This window comes from Manduca sexta, chromosome 10 (assembly GCF_014839805.1).
Source record: "Manduca sexta isolate Smith_Timp_Sample1 chromosome 10, JHU_Msex_v1.0, whole genome shotgun sequence".
NCBI lineage: Eukaryota > Metazoa > Arthropoda > Insecta > Lepidoptera > Sphingidae > Manduca > Manduca sexta.
Genome location: NC_051124.1, coordinates 6,919,989 through 6,941,309, shown reverse-complemented (window position 1 = coordinate 6,941,309; position 21,321 = coordinate 6,919,989). Strand labels below are relative to the sequence as shown.

The following is a 21,321-nucleotide window of genomic DNA, read 5'->3' as shown; positions in this document are numbered from 1 at the left end:
TTAAACTACAATTATTATCATATTTGGCCACATTGTTATCAATTTATTGTCCAAATTTGTTTTGAAACACGAATGTAATACAATTATTAACATATTAAGTATAGCATTGTGTTTCATTATTTTAAAGCTTGAAGCAAAAATATATTAGGAAATTTAAAACATTTTTATAATTATAATTTATTTGTCAAACACAGCTAATAGATATATTTAATAACATGACTTAAAAGAATAGATATGTTTTAATATAGAAATAGATTTTCATAAAACATTGTATTACTTATTTCTTGTAAATGTATCTTAGTTTCAGGTAACGTGTACACTGTATTCGCGTTAATCTGTTTAAAAATGATGATATTCAAATACATATTTCCCATTAATTCAGATATATCCTATCACAGCTACTCCTAAAAGTTTTTAAAGCATAAGATAATTTTTCTCATAATGAAATGGTAGAATTATTAAAATATGTTTTTTATTTTTATTGTCACTGCTTATATTCAGTATCATAATATATAGTCATAGAATAAATATAAACCTATATTTGCGATTGACATCCTTAAATATGTACCTTATATTAATAGAAAGCATTGTTATCAGGCTGGCCAAAGTCGTTTTTTTGTAAATTGGGTTCTCTTAAAAAATATACGTAGTAAACATAGTGAAAGTATTATTAAAGATTTATATTAAAACATTTATAATCTACTAAGATTATTGTCTATCCTGTAACTGACCCCATAATCCATAGGCTTGTATTCTTTACAATAATTTACTATTAGTCGATCAGTTACATCCCAATCCATTATTAAAGTTCAATAATAAGAATTTGTATAATAAACGTGCATATATACCAAGTATAACATGAATGCAACGTACAATTATCATGTAGGACAGGGAAATTTACGCAGAATCACTTGAGAGTTCGTCAACACTAGTAAAGCCAGATCTGACAATCTGAGCATTTCCTAGCGGGCATCCGCACAGCTACTGATTTTTACGACGACTTGGCAAACCGCTGTTGCGGTAGGTCTTCCTGAGCAGAATGTTATCTACGGCAGGAAGCAGCAGGTATCGCTTGCCAGAGGTGTGGTACGGTCTTTTAGACGATCTAAAGTAGTAGAACTTAGGTGATTCCTTGGTGCTGGGCTGCCATCGGTTCTTGATGAATGGGTCGCTAAAGCTGGTTGGTGCAAGTGGAGATGAAGGCAAGGAAGGGTTGGTGTGCGGTAAATCATTGCTTAACGGTCTGTGGAGGATGCGGCCGGTCGGGTGCGAGTAAGGAGGTACTGCCGGCGGCGGTACGTCGGCGTTGTTTGAATCGCTTGCTGGCTCAGCTTCGGGAGCAGTGAGATATTCCCTGCGACAAACATTGTAAATTACACATTTCAAATTGTTAACAACCAATACACTGAACTTGAATGTATTACATTAAATACAATGAAAATGTACATGACATCATCACGTGTTACCTTGATACAAATATTGTACATAATATTGTCTATTGAATTTACTCTGAACGCGGCGAGGCAATGTTATTAGTGGTTAATGTTATTATGAGCACGGTGCACAATACGGAGCAGAATATATCGGGAAACATATTGAAACTTTACTGGAACATCGTTACGATAGCACATGTGCTAATGAATAGGATCCATATGGAACTTACCTAATTCCGAAATTCTCGTCAGCGGAATGCTTCCTGAAAACGTATTTCGACATTAATACGATAATATTTGCTATTGAAAATTTTTGATTTAGAGAAAAGCTTTTCTAACACGAAAATCCAACGATACTATGTAAATATAATATTCAACACCAATATGTTTTAATCTTTCAGACTGCCTCTTTATCACGCTACGTCCATGCTATCAAACGACGGTTTTTACTTTACACTGCTATAAATTCTATAATTACATTGAAAGTACATGCGATTGTTTATCGCCTTTATATCGTGAGACATTCACATAGGATCTTGCTTACTCCGGTAACATCGCAGAATGACGCACTCTAAAGCATCTAATTAATTATAATCGTTTAAACATAGAACATGGAACACGGATGCACTAACATATATCATGCATCTATCATTCGCGATATCCTATGTTTGAAGCACTAAAGCACACACATCGTCTCTAATATCCCATTTCTACGAGACCTGTACATTTCCTGGCTCGGCAATAACAACCTAGCCCTGCCGGATCTACTATATCGTCCTCCAGAAAATCTAAATGAAGGTAGTAAACCTAACCGCGCCAATGAGCCAATATGGCGTTTTTCGAAATTTTCACGGACTTCTTCATCTGTAACAGACGCAACAGTAGCAAAAAAATTTATCGCTGTCATTATTCTAGTTGTCATCACAAGAGACATACAGGTTCACTGCAATAACATGAAATGGCAATCTTAGACTCACCTACGGAACGCTTGTCTTCATTTTCATTCTCTTGTTTGTCGCCAATATCATTTGTTTCAAGTACATCGGGAAGCGAAAGTACGTATCTTTTGGTCCTCACCGTCGGGTCAATGAACATCGGTCTAAACAAGCCATGCACGGGCAAACCCATAATGCCCCTTTTAGAAGATAAGTTGTCTTCTATCTCCTTCTGAATTGGGTTATAGTATGACGCCAGAAAGGCATTCCTTTTAAAAATTTGTGACAGAGGCGGAAGCATATCCGGATTAACGGATTGTTGGTAGTCGTACATTTCATTCACGTCAAACGGTCCATCGATTTCCGACAGGGGAGGAATTGGATTCTGATAGAACGGAAAATAATATTCCTCTCCATTTGCTTCATCCCTTTTGTGTATCAATCCATTACGTGCCAGAGCTGCAATGTTGCGCTTTTCGTTTTGTTGTGTGTATTGTCCTCTACCAAAACGGTAACCATCTCGTGCAAGCGCCTGAATATTGCGTTTCATGGCTGCGTAACTGCGAAGTCTGGCAATCGAAGCTATATTCCTCTTCTCTTCCGATTGCTCGTCATCAGGTTCTTGCTTATCAGTATCAAGATATGGTGAGCGGTAAGTTGGTAGCATTCCGTTTTTAGCAAGCGTTGAAATACTTCTCTTGTAACTAGACCCAGAACTTTTAAGATATCCATCTCTTGCGAGAGCAGCAATGTTCCTCCTTGGAAATGTGGGCCACTCATTTGCCGGATCGATAGGTAAGCTTGTCACCTATGAGAGAATTATATCAGTAAAGTACTAATTAATTACTTAAACGGCTTTAAGAACAATTAACATGTCTCAGCGTAAGTGAAAATACAATGAACGTTTAGGTGAATTCTCAACCTATTAACAAAAGTGTTAAGTTGAGAACCCTTGAAATTCTGGAAATTTCATTTTGTTGGAGTAAAATAACTCGTTTTAAATAATTAAGCCTAAGGAAGGAATGAATATACAATGAAATTCCTTTTACACAAAATACTGTGAAGGTATGGAAGGATTTACCTGTTCAATGTAAGTTGGTAATATTACAGCGACCGCCGCAATCAGCAGTAAGTACCCGCGGGTTCTTCCCATATCCAACCAAGCCGGGTCCCTCATCTAAATAAACAAGAGACATTACAGTCATCACACGGTATGTTTGTTACTCACCTAATATAACTGTTTATATTAGGTACAGCCATCATAGTCCAAAGTGTAGTAATTTCTTTCAGTGTACAATTACTTTAAAGTCCTATTTTATTTACTCAATGATATCTTAATGGAACAAAATTAATTTACGAAGCATTAAGTATTTAAGGATGATTTTAGATTTTGGTTTTTATTCTCCGACTGGTTCAAAGGTAGAAGGGGGTTAAAATTTGATATGTCACATTTCTCTTTTAACTCATAAATCCGATTCTGATTAACAGATGGGTAAACTAAAGTTTCTCGGTTCAAGGAAATACACGTAATTTTTCGAAACTGGGAATAAGTATGGTCCTATCATATCATGAAAATTTATAAGATTAAACCAGTCGAGTGTCATTTGTAATTATCTTTTAATTTAAATTTAAAGTTAAACCTAAAACACACGAAACCTGAACCAATCCGTCTTTTGCAACCGTTGTGCTCTCTATACCCTCATTTCGCTCTTACTCATCATTTCTCCAAAGGCAAAAAACATATTACCAGCCTACGAGTACGAGTTCAACTCAATTTAGAAAATCCACCATACGACCTATCGATCCATTTCTACGTAAATAACAAAGATATAGAAGAGACATGCCTAATGGCTTGTCATGTACGCGATATGAAGATGGCAGATTCAATTATGCGAAGTGTGCTTTGTCGAGGCACACCTGAGCCTCCAACCCGCTTCGGCCGTAATAGCCATATCCTACTTTAACTTTGAGTCGACAATGTGAAGCCCGCTTATTAGATTTTTACTTGTGACGCTCATATAAGACAGATGCGTTATTTTATTGATATATGTACCTTTTTAAGTTCCTTAATATGCAATATGTGTTGTACTTTAAACCGACTAAAAAAAAGTTCTATATTCGACCAGTATTTATGTATGTCCGCGATTTTCTCAAAAGCTACTGATATGAATTTGGTGGGTTTTTCTTTATTTAAATATATATTTCACGGAAGGGTTTAGTATATAATATATTATAAGGATTTGGTGAAGATCTTCTGAGATAGATCATGAACCTATTAAATAAGTATCAATAAATGACCAGCGATTGCTGCGACCGTATATAGTAAAAAAAGTAAAAAATTAAAACTGTAACAGAAATTAACACTTTTTCAAAATCACTACAAAGCAAATTATGTAACTATATAATATAATATACCCACGTATATAAACTTTATATTTGTAATCGGAGCCTAATTTAATTTGCCAGACCGACTAAGTAAGTACGCAAACTAATAATATTCGATTTAAATCAGGCACAGGAAAAAATATTTGTTGGTGAGCTACATGGTGGTCAGACTTCTGAGCTATAAAATGTATTCATGTGGATATTATACCCTACGACTGCTATTTGTGACAAAATATAGTATTGAAGCCAAAAGAAAGGTAGTGCTGTGGAATACGAAAGGTCGTCACGATTTCCGTATATGCAAATATTTATTTTTAGTATCCCATAACAGCCTTAGTGGTTAGTTTGTACACAAACCAACATAAAACTAAACTGTAAATTTATGTAAATGAGAGGTTTAGTGATTTTTTTATTAAAATATCGTCATACGGGTATGTACGTAATGTACCTATTGTAAAACAATATGGGAACAAAATGTATATTGTCATTAATGCATTATATCAATGAAAATTTGTTTTTTTATTAAATGTAATAATTATATTATTAATATATTATTTTCTTTTGATCCTACTCCTAATTTAAACAATGGAAAGGACCATGATCTTGTTTCTCTAATTATTTTGCGCAGTACAATTTCATTCTGTTCAAAGGAAAAATAAAAATTGTAGATATTTAAAAATTTGCCTTAATTACCTTTCAAATCGGGATAACCGTGCACATTAGTTACCTCCATAATAATAACATGTTTTTAAATTAGCCACATATTAATTAATAGATAACAATTATTCAGCCGCATCACTCGCATTTCAAATGTACACAGAAATAAATACCATCTCATGTAAACCTTTACACTCCCATTAAATACCCCCGGGGCAGACAGAGGCACAAGTTGTTCACCCACTTTCCGCCATGTGTATTTCGTCCCATATGATATTTGGTGAGCCTATCGCTATATTGGGTATTGGTAATCATTTTGAATGTTTTATAATTTTGTTGTTAAAATGGATGCAAATAATTCCATAACCAACTGTTGTTTGCGGTTTCGCCCGCATGAAAAGCCTTTTCTGCTACAAGTTTATTTCAAAAACTAGATTTGAAAAATACATTATTTCCCATGGGAGTAATTCACCTGGATAAAAGTCGCATCTTTGTTAAAAAAAAAACTTATTTTTTTGTTCCGACTCACATCACATTTTATACTTATTTAATAGTTATTTAACTTATTGCATAACATTTCGTTTGTAGTCTAGAATAATCTTGGTATAGTTAAATTGATAGTCCATTGTGATAGAAAATAATATATGCATGATCAAAATACATATTATACATGAGTAATAATTTTATGTAATGAACTTATTTTCCCCATCGATTAATTAAAAAGATGTCTGAACTGAGAAAATTGTAGTCGATCTGGCCAACTGCCACCAAATTAAGTTGTGATTATCCTAAAACTATTTTAGGGATTCATTTTTATATTTCTTATGGGAATATGTACTTATGTTGTATTTCTGTTAATTTTAAAAATCATTTGTGTTTGTTCCTTAAAAAAAAAAATTTTTGTTTCCTAAAAATTTAAAAAAATATATTTTAACTACCTACGCTTTTAAATGAAGTATTAAATCGTTATAAATATAATATGACAATTTCCCGGAACTTCAGTCGATTTTTATTAAAACCCCTATTATTTCGTAATTTCAATAGAATATTATAAAAAAAAAAACTTTTTTTTCGAAATTACCACTTACCTTAAGCCACCTGTATACTTGCTATAGTGCACAAACTAATTTCGCACTTTACTACCGGCCGCCTTGTGACTCTGCCCGATTTGAGTTCTTGGCGGGAATGTTGGCCCGATGGTGGTGTGCAACCTTTTATACAAAACAAATTAGAAATACGCATGCGCAATGATAGAGGAGGAGCCTAGCGATGAGCAAAGTACCTATGCAGTTTAATTGATAGACTTGAAGGTCACAGGGCAATATTCAAATTAGCAAAAAGGTTTAACAACAATTCCATGGAAAAATGCGTGTAAGCCGATGAAACGATTTGAATTGTTTAGGATGTGTAAGCTTTTATCTAAATTTATTACCTTTTAGCGAAATTATATTAAACCTAATAATGGCTACATATGCCATAGGATTTAAATTTGAAGTTCAGGTGTTCTACTGTTAATGTGTAGTCATGTCTAGGGCTTACATATACATACCACTATACCGGCAATAGCCTAATTTTAAGTAGAACGGACTGCCGAGATGAATAACCCAGCAGTGGCGAAGGGTGAAGTCTTTACACACACAATCATAACTTTCGTTTTAAAGTTATGATTGTGTTCTTTATAAAGTCTGCCAACCCTCAAAATTGTCTGAGTGACAAAAATTTAAACAGCACAGCTTAACAATTTTTGCGTTTATTTCTTCTTCAGTCCTATTAAGATCAGCCTTAAAATTTCTGAGAAAAAATCTCTTTCCTTGTCTAGCCCAGCCAGCCAGTCTATAATTAAATTGGAATAATGTAGCTGCCTGGTACTTTTAATAATAAACATCAGATTAATAGTTCCCGAGCTTAGCACATTCACATCAAACTCATTGCTGCTTAATAATATTAGTGTAGATTAATAGAATAATGTTCGATGTTAGATTCCTGAAATTAGAAATAAAAAATGTTATGTAAGTACTGATTTAACTGCATGCAGAGCAAGCACGAAGTATTGTAGCGAGCGGCTCAGAGAGTGACGAATAATAGTGTAATATTATCTAGTTGGTGTTGAAGGGCTTGGAAATACTAACATAAACAACACAATAATTTACAATCTTATTTCTTATTAATACAAAAGTTTGTAAAAATGTTTGTATGTTTGGATGTTTGTTAGAAGTAAACGCAGATACAGCTGGACGGATTTGATTAAATTAAGCACACGGTAGTTTGCTCCCATGAGAAATAATGGAATTTATAAATCAGATTTTTTTTATTGTTGAGGTGCCGTAGTTCTTGTCGCACTATGCTGTTTATTGGGGACTGACTAAGTGACAGACAACTCGCGTGATAAGGCTTTGCTTTTGCAACAGCAAAGCCTTATCACGCGAGCAAAGCCGCGGGCAAATATGTAGTATTTCATAAACTTTCAAATTTATAAAGCACAATATTAAAGAGATTCTAAAATATCTTACAAAAGACTCTTTGAGTAAGTATGTAAATAAGGAGATTTGTGCTTGGATAATTTATAGGTAAAAATCTAAGGATTTAAGATTATTTATTGTACGTATACAAATGTTTGTACCGCTGCAGTAGGCAATACTTCAACCTGTAATCCTCCCTCGCGATCCTCAGTGCTAAGAAAATATTTCTCGGAATACCATATCGGAGTAAATTTACCAGGCTATACGCTTTCACAATATTATTGTACTTATTACTTTGTACATTATTTCATACTACTGTTAAATCAATTAATAAGTAACCGATCCGAAGTTAGCATTAAATTAACATTATAATATATCATGTATGATAAATTTGGCAAAATATACTTACTTCATTTATCATTTAATATGCGGGAACAGCAAATCATCCTTCACCTGAGACCTTACTCTCTATAACAGTGTTATCTTCATGAAAATAGCGTGGAATGATATTCTGTATATCAATTTCTTTTGTCTTTAACACAACGCAGTGCGTTACATGCTTGTCACACACTTTTAAAACAACTTGTGGCACAAAGAATAAAGCCCCTGACGGTTAGCGCAATTAGGTTGACTGACTGATTGATATGTCTCGTCAGTTGACACAATTATGTTGGCCCATTTTAATGATTACTATTAACGAATAAACTTAAAAAGTAACCAGGTGTCATTTTACATGGAAAGACCGACACTCGTAGTTACCATATTTCATCCCCAAAGGTCGGGTCTCGTTAAATCAATGCAGAATCCAATCCGGGTAAGTAAGCAATCATCTGAGGGCTAGGAACTCTCAAGACACCCACCCGTTAGTATAAACGAGGTCTGATTGGCCGCTTCGGGACTACCGCTCTCCTGTTGCTGTCACTAAGTGATTTACTACAAGGTTTTTTCGTTCATGAGTATTTTCTAGCAATATCTTATCTTTGAAAGTGCCCTTGATAATGTAATATAAAAAAATATAGGTCTGCTTACATAAAATACAGATTGTGCCTAAAAAAACTAATGCAATATGCAGGCATTGACAATATAGTTAATTTATATACTTATGTTTTTATTACCTATAATAGCGTTTAGTCAACAATATACTATATCAATCTATGATACATTATGTTGGATATGGATATTCTATGCGATCTAAATTCAAGAAGCATCAAGCACGTAATATGCGCCACTTTATACCGGCTTGGAATCATGAACAGGGTGCAAAAATATTTGACGCTCAGCTTTGCTATTTTTATACAAAGTGCATTATCGAGTACCTTTTGGAAATCTCTAATGGACAATAGCCCGCACAATGGCTTAAATTTTGAATTTAAGCCAAAAAAACTATTTTAATTTTGTGAAATGGATAACCAAACGCTATAAAAAATCATTTATATTTTATGATTTAAGTATATATCCGCGCAAAAACGCTAGCCGCCATGTTGCCATGATTCGTGACCTCACTCAATAGTATTCTCAAAACAAGAACAAGCAATATTATTCTTGCAGTTGTCACAATGTCAAGTATGAAATATCGATAATATTTGTAATACATATGATATTTGATTTTTATTTTCCGATTTCGCAAAACCGTCTTCTATTGTACGATATTTATAAATAAAACAAATTACAAGACTTTTAAAAACATCTATTTAAAAAAATCAAATTATACCAAAATAATGTATTGTAAACTTATTGATGCCATGATGTACCTAAATACTGTTTTGCGTTTTTGTAGAACAATTTGAATTGAAATTGAATTTTATGAACTTAATTTACAAAAATTATCTCCTATTTTTATGAATCAAAATCAAAATGTTTTGTTGGCCCAAGGTGATAAGTAAGTACTGAGTATCTTATTTATGCATTTTTAACTTTATCCCCAGGTATAGTAAAATATCCTATTGTTCATCTCCGGCAAATAAATAATATACAATGTACTATACTAAATGCAACAAAGCTGACATGTCCACATAACGTTGGGGCAGGGAGAGATGTGAGAATTTATCAAAACCATGTAGCTGACTGAGTTTAGATTTTTACCGTGGCATATCAAGATAATACCTGTACTACTATCTTCTACTATCTATGGTTCAAGTATATGCAAAATATGGTGTACGTAATAATGTAATCTATACTATTATATAAAGCTGAAGAGTTTGTTTGTTTGTTTGTTTGTTTGTTTGTTTGTTTGTTTGTTTGTTTGTTTGTTTGTTTGTTTGAACGCGCTAATCTCAGGAACTACCGGTCCAAATTGAAAAATTCTTTTTGCGTTGGATAGCCCTTTGTTCGTGGAGTGCTATAGGCTATATATCATCACGCTATACCCAATAGGAGCGGGGCAGTAATGGCTAATCTCAGGAACTACCGGTCCAAACTGAAAAATTCTTTTTGTGTTGGATAGCCCTTTGTTCGTGGAGTGCTATAGGCTATATATCATCACGCTATGATCAATAGGAGCGGAGCAGTAATGACTAATCTCAGGAACTACCGGTTCGAACTGAAAAATATTTTTGTGTTGGATAGCTCTTTATTAGTGTAGTGCTATAGGCTATATATCATCACGCTATGACCAATAGGAGCGGAGCAGTAATGGCTAATCTCAGGACCTACCGGTCCAAACTGAAAAATTCTTTTTGTGTCGGATAGCCCTTTGTTCGTGGAGTGCTATAGGCTATATATCATCACGCTATGACCAATAGGAGCGGAGCAGTAATGACTAATCTCAGGAACTACCGGTTCGAACTGAAAAATTCTTTTTGTGTTGGATAGCTCTTTATTAGTGTAGTGCTATAGGCTATATATCATCACGCTATGACCAATAGGAGCGGAACAGTAATGACTAATCTCAGGAACTACCGGTTCGAACTGAAAAATTCTTTTTGTGTTGGATAGCTCTTTATTAGTGTAGTGCTATAGGCTATATATCATCACGCTATGACCAATAGGAGCGGAGCAGTAATGACTAATCTCAGGAACTACCGGTTCAAACTGAAAAAATATTTTTGTGTTGGATAGTTCTTTGTTCGTGGAGTACTATGGGGTATATATCATCACGCTATGACCAATAGGAGCGGAGCAGTAATGGCTAATCTCAGGAACTACCAGATCGAACTGAAAAAAATATTTTTGTGTTGGATAGCACTTTGTTTCTGGAGTGCTATAGGCTATATATCATCACGCTATGACCAATCGGAGCGGAGCAGTAATGAAACATGTTGCAAAAACGGGGAAAAATTATTAGTTTTGAGAGCTTCCGTTGCGTGCGCTGCGTAAACGGTTAAAGTTATGCAACAATGATATATGACGGGATTATTCCTCTTAAAAAGTTCTAAAAAATATATTATAAAACAAAGTCCCCCGCTGCATCTGTCTGCCTGAACGTGTGAAACTCAAAAACTACCCAACGTATTAAGATGAAATTTGGTATGGAGACAGTTTGAGAGGCTCCCGGGAAACTACTACTTTTATAACGGAAAACTTTAGCCTGAAAAACTTTATAACGCGGGCGGAGCCGCGGGCAAAAGCTAGTATAGTATAAACATCGTTCTTGCCACATGCAATTGTCGCAGTTGTTAGAATATTTTGTTATTAATATTTATCTAGTATGTAAAAACAAACAATTTAATGATATTATAATGGAACCTGTATAGATGAAAGTATAAGATAATCTATACTATTATATAAAGCTGAAGAGTTTGTTTGTTTGTTTGTTTGTTTGTTTGAACGCGCTAATCTCAGGAACTACCCGTCCAATCCGAAAAATTCTTTTTGCATTGGATAGCCCTTTGTTCGTGGAGTGCTATAGGCTGTATATCATCACGCTATACCCAATAGGAGCGGAGCAGTAATGGCTAATCTCAGGAACTACCGGTCCAAACTGAAAAATTCTTTTTGCGTTGGATAGTACTTAGTTCGTGGAATGCTATAGGCTATATATCATCACGCTATACCCCATAGGAGCGGAGCAGTAATAGCTAATCTCAGGAACTACCGGTCCAAACTGAAAAATTCTTTTTGCGTTGGATAGCCCTTTGTTCGTGGAGTGCTATAGGCTATATATCATCACGCTATACCCAATAGGAGCGGAGCAGTAATGGCTAATCTCAGGAACTACCGGTCCAAACTGAAAAATTCTTTTTGCGTTGGATAGTACTTAGTTCGTGGAATGCTATAGGCTATATATCATCACGCTATACCCAATAGGAGCGGAGCAGTAATGGCTAATCTCAGGAACTACCGATTCGAACTGAAAAATTCTTTTTGTGTTGAATAGTTCTTTGTTTGTGGAGTGCTCAAAGTTATATATCATCACGCTATGACCAATAGGAGCGGAGCAGTAATGGCTAATCTCAGGAACTTACGGTTTCAACTGAAAAATTCGTTTTGTGTTGGATAGCCCTTTATTTGTGGACCGCTATAGGCTATATATCATCACGCTATGGCCAATAGGAGCGGAGAGTAATGGCTAATCTCAGGAACTACCGGTTTGAACTGAAAAAAATCTTTTTTGTGTTGGATAGCCCCTTTGTTCCTGGAGTGCTATAGGCTATATATCATCACGTTATGACCAATAGGAGCGGAGCAGTAATGAAACATGTTGCAAAACGGGGAAAATTATTAGTTTTGAGAGCTTCCGTTGCCTGCGCTGCGTAAACGGTTAAAGTTATGCAACAATGATGTATGACGGGATTGTTCCACTTAAAAAGTTATAAAAAATATATTATAAAACAAAGTCCCCCGCTGCATCTGTCTGCCTGAACGTGTTAAACTCAAAAACTACCCAACGTATTAAAATGAACTTTGGTATGGAGACAGTTTGAGACCCTGGGAAGAACATAGGCTCCCGGGAAACTACTACTTTTATAACGGAAAACTTTAGCCTGGAAAACTTTATAACGCGGGCGGAGCCGCGGGCAAAAGCTAGTGGTTTAATAATCTTCTTTGACCGTGATCAAAAGAAAACAATTAATTCAATTAAAAGTTTTATTTATAATAAATTAAACACATCAACCGTTAAAGTGAAATACTTGTTGCTTTCACACATCCGCTGACAAAGTTTCTGGAGTTTCTTCGAGTTTTTGAACGTTGTGCTCTATACCATCCGTTGTAACTTTGTGTTCAGTTGCACTGATTACAGTCACGTTATCATGCAACTCATCTGCTATAATATTTGCGTTTGTTGATGTTGATAATTTTTCCTCGAAACATTTAGCGCCTTCGTACCTCGAGCAGCGACCGTTGCGACAATAAGGGAATAGAAGCGGACAGTCGACTAATATGGCAAAATTTGACGCATAACAATGTAGCGCTCTTATACAACTTAAGCATGTGTAGCCGGCCTGAAAAAAATAAATAAGTACAGTAATTGGATATAAACGACACGCATCGATCTAAAAATATATAATGCTAGGCAATGAATATGACATTGATTTTAGGAAGAGATATTCAGTTAGCTTCAGCGTTATAGAGTATTACTCTTATATCTCTATTTCATTCAGATGTGAGTTTGTGTCACTTACTTATCAATTCTTTTTCTATAGCTCTATAAATAATAGATATCGAAGGCTTCATAATAAAGGAGCGTATAGACGAACATACTACTTATATATTACAAGAGCAACAAAACTAATGTATCAAATATAAGTTATGCTTAGAAAGATGCGTGTCCCAAATTTCAACCTTACACAAATTAGTTTTACTTTACTCAGTTTTATGCTTCTGTAACTGTATTTTTATCTACGCCTCTTTGGTAAGCCTTCGATGTTTACTGCCGCGTATTGTGCGTAAGTTAATTTAAATTCTTCGCCTTTTCCTATATTAGAGATGATTTTAATTAGTTATTTTTTTCGGCAATCAATGGTATATCAACAGCATGACTGTTCATGCTAGAGATCTTACACTAAATTAATAAATTATGTCGGCTTTCAGTACCACAATATAAGATCAGAAAAAAAATATTTTACGAGTCAAATAAATATTTTTGTGATCCTATTGTTTCGGTGGCTGCAATGAAATATTATTGTCACGGAAATGAATCTGTGGTCTCTTATTTCATAGTCAATTTTACTACGCCAGGAAGCGACGCCACGTCGCGTAGCTAATTTTTGCTAAGTTAGACAACAGTAATTCCTTTGTAATAAACTAAGTAACGGCTGATTCCAATAAATTATTCCAACCACTACCTACGTGTTAATCATAAAAATGAATCAACCAAAATAACTCGTGCATGACAAACAAACTTTATTATATTTGGTCCATTTTGGCTATGGATCCGACGATAAGTAATTAAAATCGTTTACAGAAAAAATAAGTCAGGTTTTATTCAACTACCACCTACTCACCTCAAGTTTGTAATTACATGTTGAAAATGAGTATGCTTTACCCAACGGTTTCGCTGTGTTAATCCAGGGGTCATATTCCAATTGCTCACGAGCGTAGACGAAAATCAAATACTGAAATAACAAATGTTTCCTCCGTAATATTGATGATTTAAGTGTATCTTTGCTTATTATGATATTAAAGTGGGTTTAATGAGGAATCAATTTATCGTAAATTGTTTGGAATCAAAATCAAGACTCATTTACCAGTTCAAGAAAATCAATTGACTAGCGAATATTCGGCCTTATTGCAACACCGTGGAAAGAATGGAATAGAAGAGAAAGGGAGTTAGATCATTGAAGAAAAATACTTGATATAAAACTTCCTTACTCTTTTGAAAATAAATTATACATTAAGTTTAACGTACGCGTGGAAAAAATGAAAATACCTTTTAAAAATAAAATAAACATTATAATGTATGCGTGAAAAAAGTATAAATAATTAGGTACTTATTTTAAAAAAAATACATAAAAATAAAGAGTAGCAAGCCGCGATAGGCCCATATATGCGACCACACAAAACATTACATTATTCACAGACACGAATCATGAACTCGTACATCATGCCGATATTAAATTTTAACCAAATATCTTACCGAAAACAAAACGATGTAGATAATATTATATTTTACTTCCATGATGCTACCGCTGCTTGTCGATTTCTGATAATTTTTGCAAACTGCGTGTGTATTTATGTAGATACCGCGCACGAATAAAAAATTATGTTAATTTTATAATAACACCACTTCACTTACAATTTCTAAAGAAAGGTATATCATCAAAGATAAAAGAAGATAGTTGATAGATAACCACTCAATTAGAAATATTAACAGTAATGTTCTCCACTCCAAAGAAATGTTGAGGATTTATATTGTAAACTGTGGTAAGTTCAGAAACAAATAAAATAACCGCTACGGTTGCGTGCAGTGTTGATATCCGCAAAAAATATTTCATTAAGTATTGGTGCGATGCATGCATACAACAATGTCTTTCCTACTTTCACGCAGTTAGTGACAGAATTAATGCGTTGTATTCGACATTGTAATGATAATAACGTCCTAAGGTATATGGATCTAATTTCAGAATAATAAACTAAGTTATTACTCCGATTCTATATTGGCACATGTCGAATGAATTAGCATGATAAACCAACTTTTTAGCCATAAGATTACCTATTTACAAGGTCCAAACCATACCTTTTACAAATTAAAAATTAACATATCCTTGATAATGTTATTTTACAAAAATCTTATTTGCCTGAATCTGTGGCGTAGTTGTATTACGGTACGACTGCAGTTCTAAGGTCTCGATCGATCCCCGGGTCGGGCAGTGATATTGGGTTTTTCTTTGTAGATTGCTACAATGTAAGGCCTAAGTAAGTAGGTAGGCACGTCCATTACTGGAATGTATTACTTTATACTATTTCGAAATATCATTTCAACTTAACCAGGAAAAAAAATTAAGACACATTTAAGTTAAATAATGCTTTATTCTTAAAAATACCCAACCATCTACCCAAATGAAAATATTTCACTTAACGCTATAAACTCGTCTCCAATTGCGATTTTAAACTGTTTAATTTACTCTCAACGTACTCCAAATCGTTCATCCTTTCCAAAGTCCCAACATTAGACGGTTGACTCAGATTTGAAACAGATGTAAGCACGCTATCATCTAAGGGCACATCAACTGTAGTATTCACTGGAATGTTCCAAATATGTTTTGAAAATGTATTATTATGATTTATATTAAGAGTCAATACATTTTTTGAATTCGTTTCCTTCTCTTCATTCTCTTGTATTTTATTTAAAGGTAACGCGCTGCGTTTAAAGAAACGTGACGATTTTGTTCCTGATAATGTGCACGTCATTTCATTAATTTGATTCAGGACATCTGAAAAGAAAGTAAATATATCATGTTGTAAATATTTAAACTTTGAAACAGTTATTTATAACTTGCACATTGCACAACCCATAGAAAATTCCAAATGACACGTGTTTGTAAAATATTGTTAGGGGCCGTTCAAGTATTACGTAACGCATTTACTAAGATTTTTGACCCCCCTACCCCTCATGTCACACGCCGTAACGTTTTCCTGCACGCCCCCGACCCCACCAAAAAGTTATGTAACTCTAAAATTAAATTTTTTTTTTCGCGAATTAGCGGAAGATTACTAAAATACCTCTGTTATTGTTTTAAAATAAAAATTTCAATGTTACAGAACACGTTGTACGAACCTCCCATCCCGCGTCTGTTACGCATAGTGACGTTTTACATGCCCCCTCCCCCCTCCAAATTGCGTTACGTAATACTTGAACGGCCCCTTACCTGTAATTTGCAAACTCATTGTTTCATCCATAAGGCTTCCTGTTTCTGAAACCATACTCCCTTCCAAACACCGAGTTTCAAACATTTTCTCGTGCGACTTACAATTTCTATTCAATATAGCTTTTCTAAGCGACGACCTATTTTTGATTGGCGAGAAATTATACAACACAGATGGATCTCTGGCATTGTCCAAATATTTATTCACAAATATAGTTTCATTTATATTTCCATCATTTTCAGACCCATTGCATAACTGGTCCAGCTGCACTGAAAAACTGAGTTCGTCACACCTTTTCTTTCTTAAATGTTTTGTTAGTTTTAATAGGGGAAAGTTTCTTGTTGAAAAACGTCCGTTCGAAGTTCTCGCGAATATACTTCTAGATATATTAGGCCTCGTGGCCGAAATTTCGTATGTGTCTGTATTTTTGTAAACTGTGTGTGTCTCGTTTCTATTATCGACTTTGCATTCTTCCTCATATGCTTCGCTGGCGAAAAATTCTTCATTCTCTTTTGGATGGAGAAGACTATTTATTCTGTTCACTAAAGTGTACAACAATTTCAATCTTTTTAATAGTTGCTCCAATGAGATATCTTTTTTGTTGATCATTTTGATATCATACATAAAGTCTGAGTCTGAGCTCAGGAGATTCGAAACAATCTTGCACTCATTTTGTACTAGAACAATTAAATAACTATTATTATAAAATAGGTATTAACCTTATTTATAAACATGAATACAAGTATGTTTTTATGTTTTTATTTCGGCTTGAAATGTATGACACTTATTATAGAGTATTTTCCTGCATTAGATATTTGATTTTATACATAATTCTACCTATCCTAATAATATTATAAATGCGAAAGCATGGATGTATATATGTTTTTCCTCTTTCACGAAAAAACTACTGAACGGATTTGGACGAAACTTCATAGTAATATTGATTATAGATCAGAATAACACATAGACTACAATTTATATTGATTTTGTGTAATTTAGTCATAACGATACGTATCAAGTAGGTCAGAAAAAAAATATTCCGGAAAACTCCTTCACGCGGGCTTAGTTGTTTCGTAAAACCACATTGGCTACTTTATCCTAGCTACAAGAAAACTAAACAAAGATTTAATAAACTTTAGGAACAGCATTTTCACTTTTATAATTCCTCTTAAATATTTTCAGTCTTTAAAGAATATGTGTAATAAATATAATATACCTTTATTTAAATCACTCAATAATGTGGAAAGTGTTTCATGTTGCGTCAAAGCATCTGGCTCGTATTTATTGTAAACGTCAAAGAAATCAGAAACAACAGAACCGATGTTAATTACCGAACAAACAAGACTATTGTTATATTCGCTTTCTTTTAGCACTTCTAATAGTTTCAAATGCATCATCTGTTTCGCCTTCTGAAAAATTGTGACAAGTATAATTATAATTACATGGTACAAAAATTATACTTATAATCGTTGAGTTTGATGAGTACATGGCAATGCAACAAAGAAATATAAGCTGCCTAACAGCTTGTGGACAGCGAATTCTATCACTTACAAGTGTAAAAAAATATAGAGTATAGAATGATGGAGTAAGAAATGGGTTGATGTATGAGACCCATGAAAAACCAATTCTGAATTCAGAATGCTAAGTTTATCATCGTCAAACCTATGGCATACTCACGAAATTCGCATTTACTAAAATAACAAATTCGTAAGTTTACCATAGTTGTCACGCATTATTGAGGTCTAATTCGTAAATAAATGTTATAAAATAAATTACCTCAGCAAATGCCGCAGGATCAACAATTAAAAATACATTATTTCTAATCTCTTGTATTTCCTGTGTCCATGATGCAATTAAAAGTGTTGTGTGATGGCTGTCCGTGGACATCATTAATGCTGGCACCAAGTGAGGGTCTAAAGCTTCTAGACTCGCCAGCCCGCTTCGAAGTGGCAAAACTCCTGAAAAATGTCGAAACAGTCACTTTTTAACTAATACCTCATATAAAACATGTTCAGAAAGAAGAAATATAACTAACTAAATATCAACTTTAAACATTCTGTGTGATGATATTTTTGTTAAACTTTAATACTGTGTATAAAGGGTAGGGACAAGGACGTCGCCAAGGGGGGAGCAGAGGGGGCCCCCCTTAGAGATTTTAAAAAAGTTTCCTAATGTAAAGCAACCAAAGTCCTAATTTGACTTGACTTAAGTTGCTTGATCGATCATTCCTGTAAACTCAAATGAATTCACCAATTCCATTCTTATATTCCGTACACTCAATTATGCTCTGGACTTTACCTACAATTTATACTTTTCTCATTCTCCATATCAATTTGACGCTTTTAAGTAGAGATGAAACGCTTGTGGCGCCAGGTAGATTATACTGGACAAAATACCTTTGTTACTCCAATGTACTTCACTTTCTCCATTACCTCTCATCAAGAAAGGTTTCATAATATGTTTAAACAATAACTTACTATTCTGATCTGAAGAACAAGACATTGCAAATGACCCGATTTGCAGCAATCTTTCATTGTACAAATCAAATGCTTTGACAAACGAACAATCTTCTGTTATATCGCTCTTACTGTTCACAAGACATGCGCACATTCCATTGGTACTCATGTTGAAATGTTCTTTCAAGACATCTATAGGTGATTTATTGTTACTAAAACAATGTATCAATAAAGCCAGTAATGCTGTATTTGTGTTTGTTTCTAGAACATACAGCACATCTTTCAATACATCTATTAGGACATTTACATTTGATGGCATGATCGGCAACTTTAGTGTTTCTGGTGTAGCCTTCACTGAGGAACTCAAGTCTCCATCAATCAATTCACTTAGTAGTGCTTTAGTTTCTCTCAGTACCTTGAAATACAAAAAGTAATATTTTTTATTATTACATCAGTGTTACTTTCGAGTTTTGACCCACTAGGGTAGTTTTCTAAAATTTAAAGATACTTCCTCTTAATTTAGTAAAAGCATGTTTTAATAAAACATTAAAGCACCAGGATACACAAGCTATGACATCATATTCTAGTACATATGCCATGCTATAGCATCCACGCAGGAAAGTGTGGATGTATACATACTAGGATTACATGCGAGTGCATATAAATAAATTATCTAAAGATAGTATAGAAACATACCCTATTAGGAATATGTAATAAGGAATTGAATTTACCACTTGGCAGCGAGCTTTAACAATATGCTGGTCACTTTGTAAGCAGTATCTGCACAAAGTCATTGCCGATAGCAATAACTCATCAATAGATAAATGCAACTCGGTAACATGTTCAACTATCTGAAAAAAAATGCAGGATAAAGTAATAAATATTAAGCAGTAGTAATTGAAGATGTCTAATCAAAGATTTTAAAATAATTAATATTTAGGGTAATATAATTTTCTATAAAAGCCACCAGAACCTGTCCAAACTAAACTATAATTTTAAAGATGAAAAAACAGCAATGAATCCTTGAACTCACATCATGTTTCCAGACATCATTAAGCTGGTCGCTCTCTTTATAATCAGTCTTGTAAATGATGCTAGCCAGTTTGTTCAAAATTTCAAATGTATTATCTATCCAGTTCACAAAGTACATGATGTTAACATTGATACTGTCATCAGTGTCTGACAGTGAATCATCAGCTTTTTCCAAGTGATTATGGATTGTCATGAGTCTATTAAGGCACCACTGCAGTCTCTCTATATTGCATTGTCGACTCTCCTGTAAAATATGTTGAAACTGTTAAATCACTTAGTAACTTATAATCAGAAATGGGCAAAATGCATGATTTGCTTTTATATAAATACAAATTACAAAATAATATATAGTGCATACACACAGAAAACAGTACAAACAGCTTCTTGTTGGGAAGTAAATAATTATTTTTTGCTAAACACCCGCATTAATAAGATACTCAGTAGTACTTTAAATATTAACTACAAAATAGCACAGTGTTAGATATTTAAAATAACAATTACAAATTACATTTTTAGTAATTATAATAGAAATCCCAAATATGTATTTCTACTTTAATCACAAGTCATTTTAAACACTACCCAACTCTGCCTATAACATGTTATAAAATACCGTTATATTCATCAAACCTAATATGCAGAAATAATAAGTCAGAACATTATAGTTACCTGCAAATACATTCTTTGATTATGCTCCAATTTAAACACATCTAAGATACTCAAAATACATTTCTTTATTTGATTGCAGCACAAAGTAAAAACATCTCTAATGTTTCCCAAGCTCTCATTTTCTTCACGTAAACGTAATTCATTTCTTGTTCTGATTATAACTGGGTGTACCTTGTTCAAAAGTAATCCCTAAAATAAAATATGCAGATAATTTTATTTTATTCCCCTTTTCTTAGTCTATTTTAAATAAACCATTATACAATATTATACGTACCACAACAAACTTTGTAGCAGCACAAGTATCTTGCGGTATTTCAGAAAAATAATCAAATTTTTCTTCCAATTCCATATTAACAAAACAATTTTTAAACTTCAAAACAGCTTCAAAACATCTACGATTGACGTAAAAAATTCAAATGACAGCAACCGTTGAAAATAAAGAGAAAAAAATTATACTCCATGGATAGTTTTTTTTAATTCGTCCTTAGAAGACAGGCTATAGTCTTTCAACTATACTGCCTAGTCTTACGTATGTATTCTATGGATATTTCAT

At 33.9% G+C, this 21,321-nt stretch overlaps 3 protein-coding genes across 4 annotated transcripts; all 3 read right to left on the bottom strand.

Moving 5' to 3' along the window:
• Positions 1-291: 291 nt before the first annotated feature.
• LOC115455839 (neuropeptide-like precursor 1) lies at positions 292-6,586 on the bottom strand. The gene is made up of 6 exons (XM_030184580.2): positions 6,499-6,586; positions 3,450-3,545; positions 2,411-3,176; positions 2,153-2,297; positions 1,664-1,696; positions 292-1,354 (listed from the first exon to the last, which is right to left on the bottom strand). Exons 2-6 carry the CDS (start codon positions 3,543-3,545, stop codon positions 982-984), a joined length of 1,413 nt encoding a protein of 470 aa, XP_030040440.2. The 5' UTR covers positions 6,499-6,586; the 3' UTR covers positions 292-981.
• Positions 6,587-12,893: 6,307 nt separating this feature from the next.
• On the bottom strand, positions 12,894-15,222 carry LOC115455827. Its single transcript, XM_030184570.2, has 3 exons — positions 14,885-15,222; positions 14,253-14,363; positions 12,894-13,250 (listed from the first exon to the last, which is right to left on the bottom strand). The coding sequence occupies exons 1-3, from the start codon at positions 14,924-14,926 to the stop codon at positions 12,948-12,950; spliced, it is 456 nt and encodes a 151-aa protein (XP_030040430.2). The 5' UTR covers positions 14,927-15,222; the 3' UTR covers positions 12,894-12,947.
• A 535-nt stretch (positions 15,223-15,757) lies between these two features.
• Positions 15,758-21,189, bottom strand: LOC115455878 (serendipity locus protein alpha). Of its 2 annotated transcripts, none has more exons than XM_030184643.2 (9): positions 21,043-21,189; positions 20,769-20,957; positions 20,104-20,346; positions 19,802-19,921; positions 19,092-19,485; positions 18,391-18,572; positions 17,831-18,023; positions 16,617-17,291; positions 15,758-16,181 (listed from the first exon to the last, which is right to left on the bottom strand). In XM_030184643.2, exons 1-9 carry the CDS (start codon positions 21,115-21,117, stop codon positions 15,829-15,831), a joined length of 2,424 nt encoding a protein of 807 aa, XP_030040503.2. In that variant the 5' UTR covers positions 21,118-21,189; the 3' UTR covers positions 15,758-15,828. The 2 variants fall into 2 exon arrangements, with proteins under 2 accessions (XP_030040503.2, XP_037293198.1); XM_037437301.1 differs by having other exon boundaries at positions 17,831-18,020.
• Positions 21,190-21,321: the final 132 nt, after the last annotated feature.